The sequence below is a fragment of the Ursus maritimus genome, unplaced genomic scaffold, assembly GCF_017311325.1.
Source record: "Ursus maritimus isolate PB19 unplaced genomic scaffold, ASM1731132v1 scaffold_14, whole genome shotgun sequence".
NCBI lineage: Eukaryota > Metazoa > Chordata > Mammalia > Carnivora > Ursidae > Ursus > Ursus maritimus.
This window is the reverse complement of record NW_024423786.1, coordinates 26,972,206-26,985,764: the sequence shown is the minus strand read 5'-3', so window position 1 is coordinate 26,985,764 and position 13,559 is coordinate 26,972,206. Positions and strand designations below refer to the sequence as shown.

Genomic DNA, 13,559 nt, shown 5'->3' with positions numbered 1-13,559 from the left:
TTGACTCCAGGTGGAACCGGCTTCGCTGCGCCCTCAACCTCATGGTGGAGAAGCATCTGAACGCGCAGCTGTGGAAGTGAGTGCCTGTCCCACCACTTCTGGGGCGGGGAGAGGAGGCCGACTTTACCCGGTGCTGCATCCTCTCTATTTCTTATGGGACTGATTTAATAATGATGATGATGATGAAGATGATTTAATAATCTTATCTAAAGATTTATTTATTTATTTTAGAGCGAGCGGGGAGGGGGAGGTGCAGAGGGGGAGGGAGAGAGAGAATCTCAAGCAGGCTCCCCACTGAGCACAGAGCCCGATGTGGGGCTCGATCCCATGACCCTGAGACCATGACCTGAGCCAAAATATAAAATAGATGCTCAACTGACTAAGCCACCCAGGTGCCGGAAGATAAGCTTATCTAAAATGAAAAGGTGGCCTTTGTCCCTGAGAAGGCCTTTCATCATTGATTCATTCACTCTTTCGGCAAATGGGTCTTTCTCTGGGTACTGTGGTTCTAGGGAGAGGGACTCCCACATGTGAGGGGAAACACAAAAACCACTAAACAGAAAGTCTGTACAGGTTATAGCTTTCAGAAGGGAGATCATGGAAGTGCCAAGAATCCCTGGCACTTACTGAGAGCTTACCGTATGCCAGGCAACTTAGATTTAATTTTTACAATATGCTGTGTCAGGGGACCTTGATTATCCCACTTTTGTAGATAATGAAACCGAGAAGCAAGGTCACACAGAGAGTTGGTGGTAGGGCCGGGATTTGGATCCAGAGGCAGTCTGGTTCCAAACAAAGAGCTGAGATGGGGAAATAAGAACCCGGAAGGATTCAGGGAAAGCCTTGCTGAAGGGGTGATCCTTGAACTGAGATGGATGGATGGAAAGCAGCCGTGGGATGGTGGGGTAGAGCAGGGTCTAGGCAGGAAGAACCATAGGTGTCAAGGTCTTAAGTCAGAAAAGATCATGGCTTGTTTGAGAAAAAGCAAGAAAGCAAGCATGGTACAAGATAAAACTCAAAAAGCTGGCAGGGGCCAGGTGACCCTGAAATTGATTCTGAGCGCAGTAGGGAGCTGCTGAAGGTTTCAGGAAGAGGAGCCATGTGCTCTGATTTACAGCATGAGATAAGACGGTCATTTGTGTGTCATGATGTGTGTTAGTGTTTCCTACGTGGGATTTTAAGTAGAAGAAGAGATCCATGGCCAAAAGCCTCAGCTTTTTCTGAAGTGAAATAGTTTTCATTATTGCAGGACTTCTCAGAGCTTTTAAGGGGCACACTATTCATTGTAACTCTCAAAGCAGGGGATATCATGTGTAATGTGGAACATCTCCCAAGTTCTTTTGACCTGGGAACCTCTTTCAGGGGAGCATCTTAGGGAACTGATGTTTGGTGGAACCTACTTTGGGAAACCTTGAGTTTTGCTCAAGGAAGGAGGCTATCCAGTCGTCCACATGTCGTTCCATATTCTCCATTTGGGCATCATTTACTAGTGCTTTTCGGAGTGGACTCTGCCAGTATATCCATTTGCCTTGCTGCCTTGATTTCCTCATAAAGTCAGAGGAAGCTGGTCAGAGGCCTCAGTCCACAGTCCGAACCAGTTTCATGATCATTAATAGGACTTGCATTTATTCTCTTAGGAAATCAGACCCAGAGCAGTGCTGTTCTGCGTTTCTAGTTCACATTTCTTCCTGGTTTTTACGAGATAAGAGACTCCTCTTCCCTCTTTATTAAGGAACTTTGTCCTTGCTTAGAAAAATGAGTTAGGGCACTGGTTTGTTGGGATTCTGGGGGTCTCTCCACATCAGAAGACCCCCAAATAGGTGAAATCTCAGCTTCTTATTTTTTCAGACTACCTGTTAGGACTTGAAGAGTTCACTGAGCTCCCCAAGCTGTGGGTTTAGTGTATTCCTAAGAGTTGAGAAGGGTCCTCAGAATGACTTATTCCCATTATACTGATAAGTGGTTTATGGCCAGCAGTTGGGGTGAATATGGTTTTGGTTCATAGTGGCTTGTGTGGGGAGATTTTTGTCTTTGTGCCATGACCTCTTGAAGATGCGGGATCATGCAGTTGTCTCCACTGTCTATTTTTTCTGTCAGAGGTTGCCTGCCTTATCAATCACTTGATCCCAGCGAGGAAGAAATCATGCCTTTCCGTTAATGTGAACTTTGGTTTTAAAAAAGCCAGTACAGCAGAGACTGACGTTCTGCTCAGTGGTGAGCTGGCACGCAGGCCTAGGGCAGACAGGAGCTTGGGGAGAGGTGCCGGAGTGAGGCCGGCCAACACAGGCAAGCTTCTCAGGCTGCCCCTGAGATTTGCTGGAAGGAGCTCAGCACTTCTCAGCTCGAGAACGGTCCTTAGGTGGCGTCTTTGACTTATTCAAGGCAAGTCCCAGAGCAGTCCAGGTCCCGTCCTACTGGCTCAGCCAAAAGTCCTCCCTTCCAGGAGGTCCCCCAGTTTTGGTGGCAGCCTTCTCAGTCCCTTACCCTTTAGTTACCTGTTATAGTTAATTGGGGGATAAGTGGAAATGGAATTTGAGTATGGCAGTGAAATAAGTCATCTTCAGTGTATGGAGTGTGAACACTGGTGAAATTAAACTAGCACTTCCTCTGGAGCATGGCCATGACCCCAAAGGCCAGTTCTGAGCTCCTGTGATTCCTGTCAACTGCTTGTCTGCTATTGATTGGGGACCGCTATTCCACACATTCTAAGGAAGGGATGGGATCCTTAGCAAAGGGTTTTTCTTTGTTGGCCAGGGGTCAGGGTAGAGTGGGGGGCAGTGGTACTTAATTTTTTAGATTGGTAATAAATTCACTGGGGTAAAAAAAAGAATGAATTGATGTAAAGAGGTATATAGTTCAGAGTTTCAGTCCCCCTGGCCTCCCACATTCCTATTTCCCACCTCCCACCCCAGACAGAAGCATTTTTATTAATTGCTTTTATATCTTTACAGAGTTCACTTACACAGACATAGGTCAGTACAACTACATATTCTTTCTTTGTCTTGTCTTTATAAGAAAGGTAATGAATAACTTAAAAGAGCCTTTTTTTTTTTTTTTTTACCAGGAACCAATATGTTGTGCAGAGAGATCCACATCTCTCCCTCTCTGGAAGCTTTTCCTTTTCCCAGGATTTGGTTCCTGCAGCCTGGTCTTTAGGCTTCGGCTCCCTCAGCCACCTGGTGGCCGCGAGGAGCCACTGCAGCCAGTGAGCAGGAGCGCTACTGCACCCATCCGCTTAGAGCGGGGCTTCTCAGAGGTGCCGGTGCCCACAGGTTGCTAGGGGATCTTGTTGAGATCCAGATTCTGATGAAGCAGGTCCGGGTGGGGTGTAGGGACTCCTCATTTCTCATAAGCCTTTCAGATTACATCCGTATTTGTTCTCTGTGATGAGCATGGGGATAGAGCCCAGCTTCTCAGTCTTGGCCTCATTTTGGAATCTCCCAGAGAGATTAAGAAACTTCTCATGTCTGGACCCTGCCCCATGGGGACTTGGGTGTGGTCAGTCTGGATGCGCTGGTCTCTGGGGCCAGAACTTCACTCCTGATTAGGGTGGTTACAGCCGGTACAAGTACAGTCAATAGTTGCTTTTATTAATGGCTATACCCCTTACAAAGCATCTGGAAAGTGCTTTGGCATCCGTGTAGGACACTCACTTGGAAGATGAGGAGCTGGATGGAGCCCCGGCCGGTGCAGTGACTGGATTCACCAGAGCTGCCCCATAAAGTCGGGAGCAGTCTGTTCTCGACACTTACTTCCATTCAGGCCATTTTCTGTGTTGTCACCTTCCTGGTAATTCTGCCGTAGGGATTTTTGAAATTTTGATGCTGTCATATTTTAAAATCAGAGCAAAAACAAAAGGGGACCTCCCTGGTTTGCCATTTGAATTCCTCTCTCATCTTCAGATGGGTGTCTAGCCCAGACGTTATTAACAGAATGCATTGTTCCAGTGCTGACTGGAAACCTCCGGAGATGGGATTCAAGCCTGTCGGCAGGACCTAACAATTGCTATTAAATTGTTGTGCCCTTCCTTTTTCCTCATTTATTCATGAATTCCCTCAACATTTGCGTGCCTTCTGTCTTCCTGGCACTGTGCTGGGCGCTGGGGACTGTTCTGTAGGGAAGTTAGACCATCATCAGCAATCACACATGGAAACTGCCTTGAATGCCCCCAAGTCTGGGAACGGGCAGTGTGAGTCCGTGGAGAACCAAGCAAATCAGGATGGTCAGGACAGATTTTCTAAGAAAGTGATGGTCTGAAACTGAGGGGTGAGCAGAATTTGGGGTCAGAGTGTTGTAGGTAGAAGATGGACAGTGCCTCACGTCCAGGCCTCTTCTGCGACCTAAGAAAGGTTGGTGGGTGGAATCCGGGACTCGGGGGCGGGGGGAGGGGTAGATGGGAGGAGGCAGTGTGAGGCTGGGGACCCGCAGGGAGTGAGGCACACGGGCCTTACAGACCATTGTTTTGAGAGCCCGAGGAAGGCACGAAGGAATTTGAAGGAGAGAAACGGCAGGATGGGCTGTGCATTTCAGAACGATGCCCCCGACAGGTGTGTGCTGCTCCGTGCCATAGGTAAAGGGCACGTGCGCCTGAACGTTTTCCTGAATGGCTGGTGCTGATTCTTACTCACTGTCCTTTCTTTCTGCAGGAAAATCCCACCGGTGCCCAGCACCACACCACCCGTCTCCACACGTGTTCCTCAGCGGACAAACTCTGTGCCGACATCACAGTGTGGGGTCAGCTATCTGGCAGCAGCCACTGTGTCGACGTCTCCCGTCCTGCTCTCATCCACCTGCATCTCCCCAAACAGCAAACCGGTACCAGCTCATGGAACCACACTAAATGCACAGCCCTCCGCCTCCGGGGCCATGGACCCTGTGTGCAGTATGCAATCCAGACAAGTGTCCTCTTCGTCCTCCTCCCCCTCCACACCCTCTGGCCTTTCCTCAGTGCCCTCCTCTCCTCTGTCCAGGAAACCTCAGAAGTTGAAATCCAGCAAGTCTTTAAGGCCCAAGGAGCCTTCTGGTAACAGCACTAACTGTCACAATGCCAGTAGCAGTACCAGCGGCGGCTCAGGAAAGAAACGCAAAAACAGTTCCCCACTGTTAGTTCACTCTTCCTCCTCCTCCTCCTCCTCTTCTCATTCCATGGAGTCTTTTCGGAAAAACTGTGTGGCGCACTCTGGGCCTCCCTACCCCTCCGCGGTAGCATCTTCCCACGGCGTGGGCCTCAACTGTGTGGTCAGTAAGGCGAACTCGGTGAGTGTCCGGCACGACCCGTCAGGGAGGGGCGCCCCCGGTGGGAGCCCCGCCGAACCCATCAAGAGGATGAGTGTGATGGTGAACAGCAGCGACTCCACGCTCTCCCTGGGCCCGTTCGTTCACCAGGCCGGCGAGCTGCCTGTCAGCTCCCACGGCAGCTACTCACACTCTCCCACTCCTCTCGACAGACTGATAGGAAGGAAAAGAAAGTGCTCGCCTGGCTCCAGCAGCGTCAACAGCAGCAGCAGCAAACCCACAAAGGTTGCCAAACTGCCGGCCATGAACAACGTGCACATGAAACACGCGGGCACCAGCCCAGGGGCACAAGGACTGACGAACAGTTCCCTCCTTCATCAGGTAGGAAATGGACTGTGAGCCCTGCGGGGAGGCCCAGTTCCTCTCCCTTGAGCTTGTGGGCCTGCTCGGAGATCGGTATGGTGGGGTTGGTTTGTTTGCCTGTAAACATGTGTCCAGCTTCATGGTCTCTTTCCAAAACAGAAGAGTTCATGACCACATGAAGGTAAAGCAAAGTTTCTCTGCCAGAATTTCTCACGACTTGGAGGGTGCTCCTGGGTAAGGCACCACGAAGTGCATATCAGTAGGAAGGGCCGCAGAAGGCGTCCCGCGCCACGGCGCAGTCCCTGAGGGCGGGCCCGGGGAACACGCGTCCTGGGACACTGTCCAGGGAGGACACAGGCCGTTGTTCCTGGAGGCTGGTTCTCTCGTTTGGTCCTCTGAAGAAAGCTGGCCTGCAAGCACACTGATCTAGAAAGGGATGGGTTAAATTTTTGAAAGAAAGACCTTTTAATCATTTTCCCATCAAAGGACTTCAGATTTTCAGTTAATTCTCTCCTTATCTTTTCTCGTGCTTTTCCAGGGAGGCAGGGAAGCAGCAGTAAGTGGGGGCAGAGACGAAGACTAGAATCTCATTTAAGTGAAGAGATGAGAAAGAAATGTGAATGCAGGCCCATTTGTAGAGCGGTGGCTAACTGGGTGTCCGATTCATAATGACCCATGACTCTGTGTCTTGTGCTCTTTGTTCCCTACTCTTCCCCCGTTACCGTCATCCCCTCACCCTCTTCTCCTGGAGCCACTTCCTCCGGCTTCCTTTACTCTAAGCGCCCGTTCATGTCTCTTCTTGTGACTTCACTCATCAGCGTATCTCCTCCCCTCGCCTGCGCACGGGGATTTCAGCAGCACCTCCCAGAGCCCTGATTGACAGTGCGAGCCCTGATTGGCAGTGTTCTGTTCTGTTTTCTTTCTCCTCTGCAGAACTTAACTCAATTGGCAGGTGAGGAGGACTTTTTCAGAAAATACCAGGAAGTTTCTTAAAATGATAGAGTTCCTTCCACTATCTGTGTGAATGAGTGCCCGCTGCCAAAGGTGTGGGGAAAGGATTATCCGTGAATTTAAATAGCAGCTGTTTCAGTTCTTCTCTTTCAGCCTCCAGTCTAAAGGGGCTGTTTGTATGTTGCTTGGCTTTTTGAGCAAGGGCTCCCTGGACATGTGAAAATGGGCTTTTACCACTTGGTTTGTAGTGATTCATTATAGTTTATCAGCATAAAAAGACAGTGCAAATACTGCAGGAAGTGGTCTAGCCATCCTTTAAAAACTTCCTTCTGAGTGTAGTTTCCTGAGTCTCTGTGAACCTGAGGGAGGGATGTTCCCTTGTGTTGCGATGCCCCACACATTCTTTTACTGCGCGCACCTGTCTTCCCCTAGGCAGGGCTGCCAGCCCTTAATGCCCACAAGTCACAGAAAGGAGGGGAGGAGGCTGGTGGGTGCAGCGGGGATTAAAGTGCTCGTGGAAAGTGAGGGAGCGGGAGCCCATCTACACAGAGCAGGTGCTCCCAGAAACCTGTCACCCATCTCAAAGAAACTGCATATCTGGACTTGGTGTGAGAAATGTGGCCATGTTTAAAAGTTATGTAGTGTTTTGTTTTGTTTTGCAATCTGGCACAGCCCACACATCTACTGACCAAGTATGGCTTGTGAGCTGCCAGCCTGCCACTTCTGATGCCCACCGTCGGGGAGAGCCCTGTCCCACTAGGACAAACAGGCTGAGTCTGGGTTCTTAAAATCAGTTTCAGTTTAAGTGTATATTTGAGAAAGACTTCCCCTCTGCAGTAGGAAACTTTTTTATTATTCTGCACAAATCTTGGGTGGGCAGGTGGGTGGGTGGGGGCCCATGGCTAGAGATTGGAGGGTCAGTGAACCCCCAAAAAAGTGTTGGGTATTTTCAGTGTCTGTGCTCATTTATCTGCAGGAGGGATCCTGTAGCTTTCATCAGAATCTCAAAGGTATCCACGACTCCAAAATGCTGTGGAGAATGCTGCTCTTAGAAGAGTAGGAACCTCAACTCCCTGTATCTTGTGGAGCTGATTTTAAGATTTGATTAATTTCCTTTTTGGATGGGGTGGTGGGGCAGAGGGAGAGAGAGAATCTCAGGCAGACTCCGTACTGAGCGTGGAGCCCGACACAGGGCTCGATCCCATGACCCTGAGACCACCACCTAAGCCATAACCAGGAGTTGGATGCTTAACCGACTGACTGCACCACCCGGGCGCCCCTTGTGGAGCTGATTTTAAAACAGAGAAAACCGAGCTGGTTGAAGACCCCCTAGACCAGGGAATGTGGTGTGGTGGGCCGTACTGGGAAGCCTGGCAGGTGGGGCTTGGCAGCTCCCCCCGCCTCCAGTCTGCTCGTGGCCTCTACCACCAAGGACTTCAGTAGCTCACTGGGGGTCACTGGGGGCCCCCCCACCCCAGGCACAGGCACTCAGGTGTGAGTTCTCACACCTGCGTGTGCTACCCCATATGACCTTGTTCAGTTCTCAGTTGGCAACCTGGAAGACCTTCACGGAAATGAAATCAGTAAATAAAACCAAAAGGCAAACATGAGAGCCTTTTCGCTAAGCTAGAAACCTGGCCTGCATCTCTTCTAGAAAAGGCAGTCTTTTAGAATGATTGTGCCCAAGGGCGGAACAGGCATTTGAAAGCTAAGGCCACATGGGGTAGCTGAGTGCTCCTGGCCTCGCCCCGAGCGAGCGCTTGTGGCCTTCGGGATGCTCTTGCTGGGCGTCAGGGCGGTGCCGCGCGCTGCTGCTTACTTACCTTCTCATTGTTTCCCTACCCCCTCTTTTTTGAAAGCCAAAGGCACGTCCCTGACAGCTGAAAATAGCGCGGGGAGGAATAATCTGGACACTTTTGACGACAAGTTACACCTCCACTCAGCACTATGGACTCCACGATGCCTTTGAGTCTGTTTTCCCAACCTCCTGTGGGCCTCGAGGGTAGGAATCTGCCGGGCTCTTGTTGTAACGAGGATCTCCCTGAAGCTATGTCCGTAGCAGTGAGTACTTGTAGAGGACACTGGGTCAAGTTCAGCCACCGAATTGCTTTTATCAGTGTTACAGTGGTCTGGACTGCTTGCTACCAATCTGTGAGAAGTTGTTGCTTTGTTTTTTAACTTGCAGTAAATCATGGAGCCGCTCTTGGAGTAGATTGGCTGGGCGAAAGAATGTCTTGGCAAGAGCATTACCGTAGATTTTTCTCCCTTCTTCCCCTTTCCAGTTCTTTTTTTACACTGTCTTCTGTAGGTCACCCTCCAGCAGTTAGGTGCCCCATCTGGAGAGCCTTCCAGAGGAGAGCAGGGCTGCACGCTGAGCGGCCCTCCGAAGAAGGGAGGTGCTGTTAGCTCTTTATAGCAGTGCTCCGGGAGTGCACTATGGACGGTAGCCTAAGGCACCGTGGCAGAATAGCGTGTATTTCCCCCGGCCTTTTGCAAGTAATTTGGGGTAAGAAGCTGTCAAAAGTTTCTAACTTACAAACTGGTTTAAAGCCATCAACGCCCAGAGAGCAAATATACCACATTTTAGAGGCTTACTTTTCATGGTACAAAAGTGATTCTATGTGATTTTTTTTTTTTAAGAAAATGCAAATGCAAACTAGTTTTGATAATGGAAAGCCAAATTTTGTTTGGGGGACGGGGCAGGGGAAGTGTGGATAAAATCACTATGGGGGAAATGTTTTTCCAAGATTTCCAAAGAGATGAAATTGTTTATTCTTTAAGTTTTCATGTTATACAGTAAGGCAGATTGGGTTGGTTGCCCTGCCCAGTCTGTTTTTAAAAAATTGCCTTTGTAAAGTGAAATTATTAGGGTGCAGCAGAAACTGTCATTCACTAAGTCATTAATATACTGAAATGTTTCCAGGGCACTGTGTGCATTACCCTCAGTCTCTGTGGCTGCTGTCCTGGGACTCCGCGTCCATTTCTGCTTTGAGCACTCCCCGTGATGTGTGTGTCTGCGCCCCCTTCCTCTCCACATGTTCATTCGGATGCCGTTGGGTGGGGAGCAGGCACCAAGGGAGGGGAGTAGGCAACTGTGTACACATGCCCAGGCAAAGATGATGTGATGCAGAAACTTTCCCGACAAACCCTCCTTTCTGGGGATTAATACCAGCCATCTTCCGGAGAGAGTTTTGGAGTCCCTTGAGGTTATTTATTTATTTATATATATTTTTGAGTACCCCAACCCCAAAAGAAAGAGCTTCCTATGTTCAAATTTCATTGCTTGAGAAGGTGTTAATGAATTGGGGGGATGAGCTGGGGCATGTGAACTGGTGATTCCACGATCACAGCTCCTGAAACAAGAACCAGGCACTTTTCCTTAGAACACACAGAGTTGCCGAACACCACAGGGTACATTTCCCCGGGCTCTGATCACTGCTCTGGGCGGGGCCTGGACAGAGCCAGTCAGTGCATCCTTTCTTTCCCTACAATTCTTGGGTTACAAATGTCAGTTTCAGGGAATTTCAAGTCAACAACAAGTAGAATGAGTAAATACTTGGTTACCAGCCTAATAATGTGAATTGCTACAGAATTATTCTTATTATGTAAGACAACAAAAACTTTATGCAGATACTTTAGCTATAAATTGATGTAAAATATTGATTTTTTTTAAAGGAAGGGGAGAAGAGTATCTTGTTCACTTATTATGCAATCAGTAAATATTTTTAAAAAATGATACTATAGGAGAGCTTAGTAAGGAGAGTGCACGGATGGGCCAGTTTGGTGTAGTTAGGAGAATCAGTCTGGTTGTTCCATCCCAGGGGAGGGAGAGAACAGAGGTAAGGGGGAATCAGAACGTACTTAGTTGATTCCTTGGTGACAAGTGCAATGGGGTATGGGTAGAATTTATTTTCAGAGCCAAGAGGACTTGATGGATATAAATAAAGTTGCTTTTAGCGATGGACTTTATAGACAGATCATGTTGTTCCGAAAGATGTGAATAGGACCCTTGATAGCAAGTTGATTCAGAATTATGTAGATATTTAGATAAGCGAGTGTTGATCATTTGATTTCTTAGACTGAGGTTTTAATTGAATTTCATTATGTCTCCCGGTAGTACGCAGATCATCGGGATTAGGAAATTAGCCATTTTGGATTCTGCCTGCCACAAACAGACCTATTCTAAACAGTGCTATTAAATTTTAGACTGTTCAAATATTTTATTTTCTCCTACAACTACTTTTTATTATAATGAACAATTAAGACCATTTAAAACACGGGAGTACAAGTATTTTTTTGAATTAAATTAACTTGCAAAAACCAAATTTGCAGTGGTTGAGTTGTTTCTAGACAGACTTTGGTATCAATTTAAAACCAAGATAATTTTTATATTCTTTCCAATAGAATTTCATGACAACTCCTGCAGTTTTCTTAACCTACAACAAAAAAAAAAGTGCTGCATTGATGAACAAAGAATTCTACAAAACCTACTTTTGTATCTTTATTTTGGAATTTCTTGTTCTATTATAAATATGGAAGTATCCCTATTTCAGAAGACATATTTTGTTAAAAATGAATTGTACATATTTAAATATGTATTTTTGCACAGGTCTTTTTTTCTGATATCCTGTTTTGGTACAATTGAGATCATCTAGTATTTATTTATTAATTAATAAAAGTAAATACCTTTTTATAATTTGAAGTGGTTCACTGCCAAGCCAATAGTTCTAGAACCTGCCTCCTTTACAGTTTAAGGGATGCCTCTGTTCTGTGAAAGTCTTTCTGTCCCTTTTAATGTCTCGGGAGCGGATTTGTGCCGATCAAGTGGGCATTTTGCTTCTCTAGTTGCCTGATTTCCCGATAGACTACACGTAACGAAGTGACACACTGCTTTTCTTTTGTTCGTGTTTTATGTGTGCGTGTGAGTGTGCGTGCGTGCCTGTGCGTTTGTATGTGCACACTCTGAGCACGTGTGTGCTCGTGTGTGATGTGGTTTAAAACTAACGGGAAAACTGAAAGTGCCTGAACCTAGTTTTAAGCTTCGACAGATTCTTTAAAAAGACTTGAATGTTCAGTTCAACTTTTGGAGTTTGCTTTTTCCACCGAAATATTGTTTCTAAAATCTTAGGGGAGGAGTTGAAAACCACCAATGCTGGTAATTTTATAAGGTATTTTAAAATTAAGGCCTTTTGGTTCACAGTAAATCAACTGGTGACAGATTGCCTGGTGGCACCAAGGGTTACAAATCTTTTTTGTCAGCCAGCGACTTACACAATATGTCCGTTTTGTTATTCACTCATGAAATACAGAGTTTAAAATAGAATATTTAAAAGATTTTATATTCCAAAAATATAATACAGAGTACCTCTAGAACATTGAAAAATGTGTAATTTGAAAAATGTGTAATTTGAAAAATGTAACTTATAAAGGCAGCTGTCTTCCTGCAAGAGTTCTGTTGCCAAGGAATTTCTTACTATCTCTCTGTCCGGGGAGGGGAGTGGGGGAGGGCTTTGGAAAATGATTGTTAAAAGTTTCGTTGTTTAGCAGAAAATAATCATTTTTACATTTTGTGCAAAACATTCTACGTTTTCAGATCATTTAAATGAGCACTACATACTGTCAGTGTGAATGTAGGGCCTTGAAAAGCATTTTGCTGTTTCTTTGAGCTTGGTCATAAAAGCAATCTCCTGTGTTAAAATGTGTGAATAGTTCGATAATTTGTACACATAATCAAGAGCATCTCAGCTGGACTTCGTGTTGGCTGCTGTAGAGAACATGAACAAATGTCAAGGGATAGAAAATTACTTTGGATATTTAAAAGAGAAGAAATATATAGTCTATTTGTTTTGTAACAAGTTTCTGTAAATAAAATAATTTATACTATTTATAAGAAAAGGTTGTGCTTTGCTTTATGAGAAATTAGTTTGTGGAACAAACATGTTACTAAATGGGCAATAAAATTAGGACTTGTCAATAAATAAGGTTGGCTGCATGAAATATTTTACATGTTTCTGCCTCGTGATACTAAACCCCCCTTTCAGTGTAGTCTGACTTGTCTTCATTTTTGGCATCAGACACGCTTGTGAAGCACCTTTGGTTGCCTTCCCTTCCGTATAAGCTACTTACAGGGCTTAAGATGTTTCCCTTCTTGGGCACAGAGCTTTGCTTTGGAGAAAGAAAGAACTGGGTAAACTGTGAGCAGTGCTGCAGGTTTGTCAGTAAAGGGAAGTTGGTAGATGGAGAAACACGTTCTACTTATACTTGCTTATGTGTAAATTTGATGGCGTGTGGTCAGGTTTCGTTTTTCTCCAGAGGTAAGTTTTGTTTCTGTAGCTGGTGTGATCCCTTCCTTGCTTTCCACACGTCTTCCCTCCCTGGCGGTGCAGTGCATTTTGGTAGTATTCAGAGCACAACATAATCTTTTATCTCTAGAAATTGGGTCAGTTTTTCCATTTGCAAATCATTCTAAGAAATTAAAAATTATTTTCGTTGCTTAAAATAGTAAGAAAAGCAACTGATTCATGTTTTGGAGAAAATGTGCATTTATTACATGAAGGAGTCAGTCTGGTTTCAACCCCCACCATGCCACGGACTTCCCATTCCCTCCTTAGATCAACCAACTCCTAAGTCATTTCTAAGAAGCTCCTTTCGCCTCGGGTGTCCTTCTTACACTTCCTGGGAAGAGGTTCACTCAATTTCTTAACCCTTTTTGCTTCCATTCCCTTGCAGGTAACCTGGCCATGGACAGCAGGAGACTCCGATTCAAGGAAAGGGGGTTGGCAGGAAGGCACAGGGTAGGAAGGTCATTGTCGGCAGAGGGAGCAGACTGGGCAAGCACAGGTGGGAAGCAATGTGGAAGAGAACCATTCTGGGTGTAGCTTCTGGAAAGGAGGGGCTGAAGGATTGCAGCAGTCGGCACCAGATTGTCAAGGACCTGAAGCCTTATGGGGCCTTCATCCTCAGGAACATACAGTTTAACCAAATGAAACTGTCAGAGCCCAGAGATTTTT

At 46.5% G+C, this 13,559-nt stretch overlaps 1 protein-coding gene across 1 annotated transcript in view; it reads left to right on the top strand.

The window, feature by feature from the left end:
• Positions 1-12,548, top strand: part of ATXN7 (ataxin 7) — a 92,532-nt gene extending 79,984 nt beyond the window's left edge. The window contains 2 exon segments of the mRNA XM_008703169.2: positions 1-76; positions 4,647-12,548. The exon segment at positions 1-76 is cut by the window's left edge and continues 9 nt beyond it. Of these exon segments, the coding sequence (XP_008701391.2) occupies positions 1-76; positions 4,647-5,634 (1,064 nt within the window). The 3' untranslated portion in view covers positions 5,635-12,548.
• Positions 12,549-13,559: the final 1,011 nt, after the last annotated feature.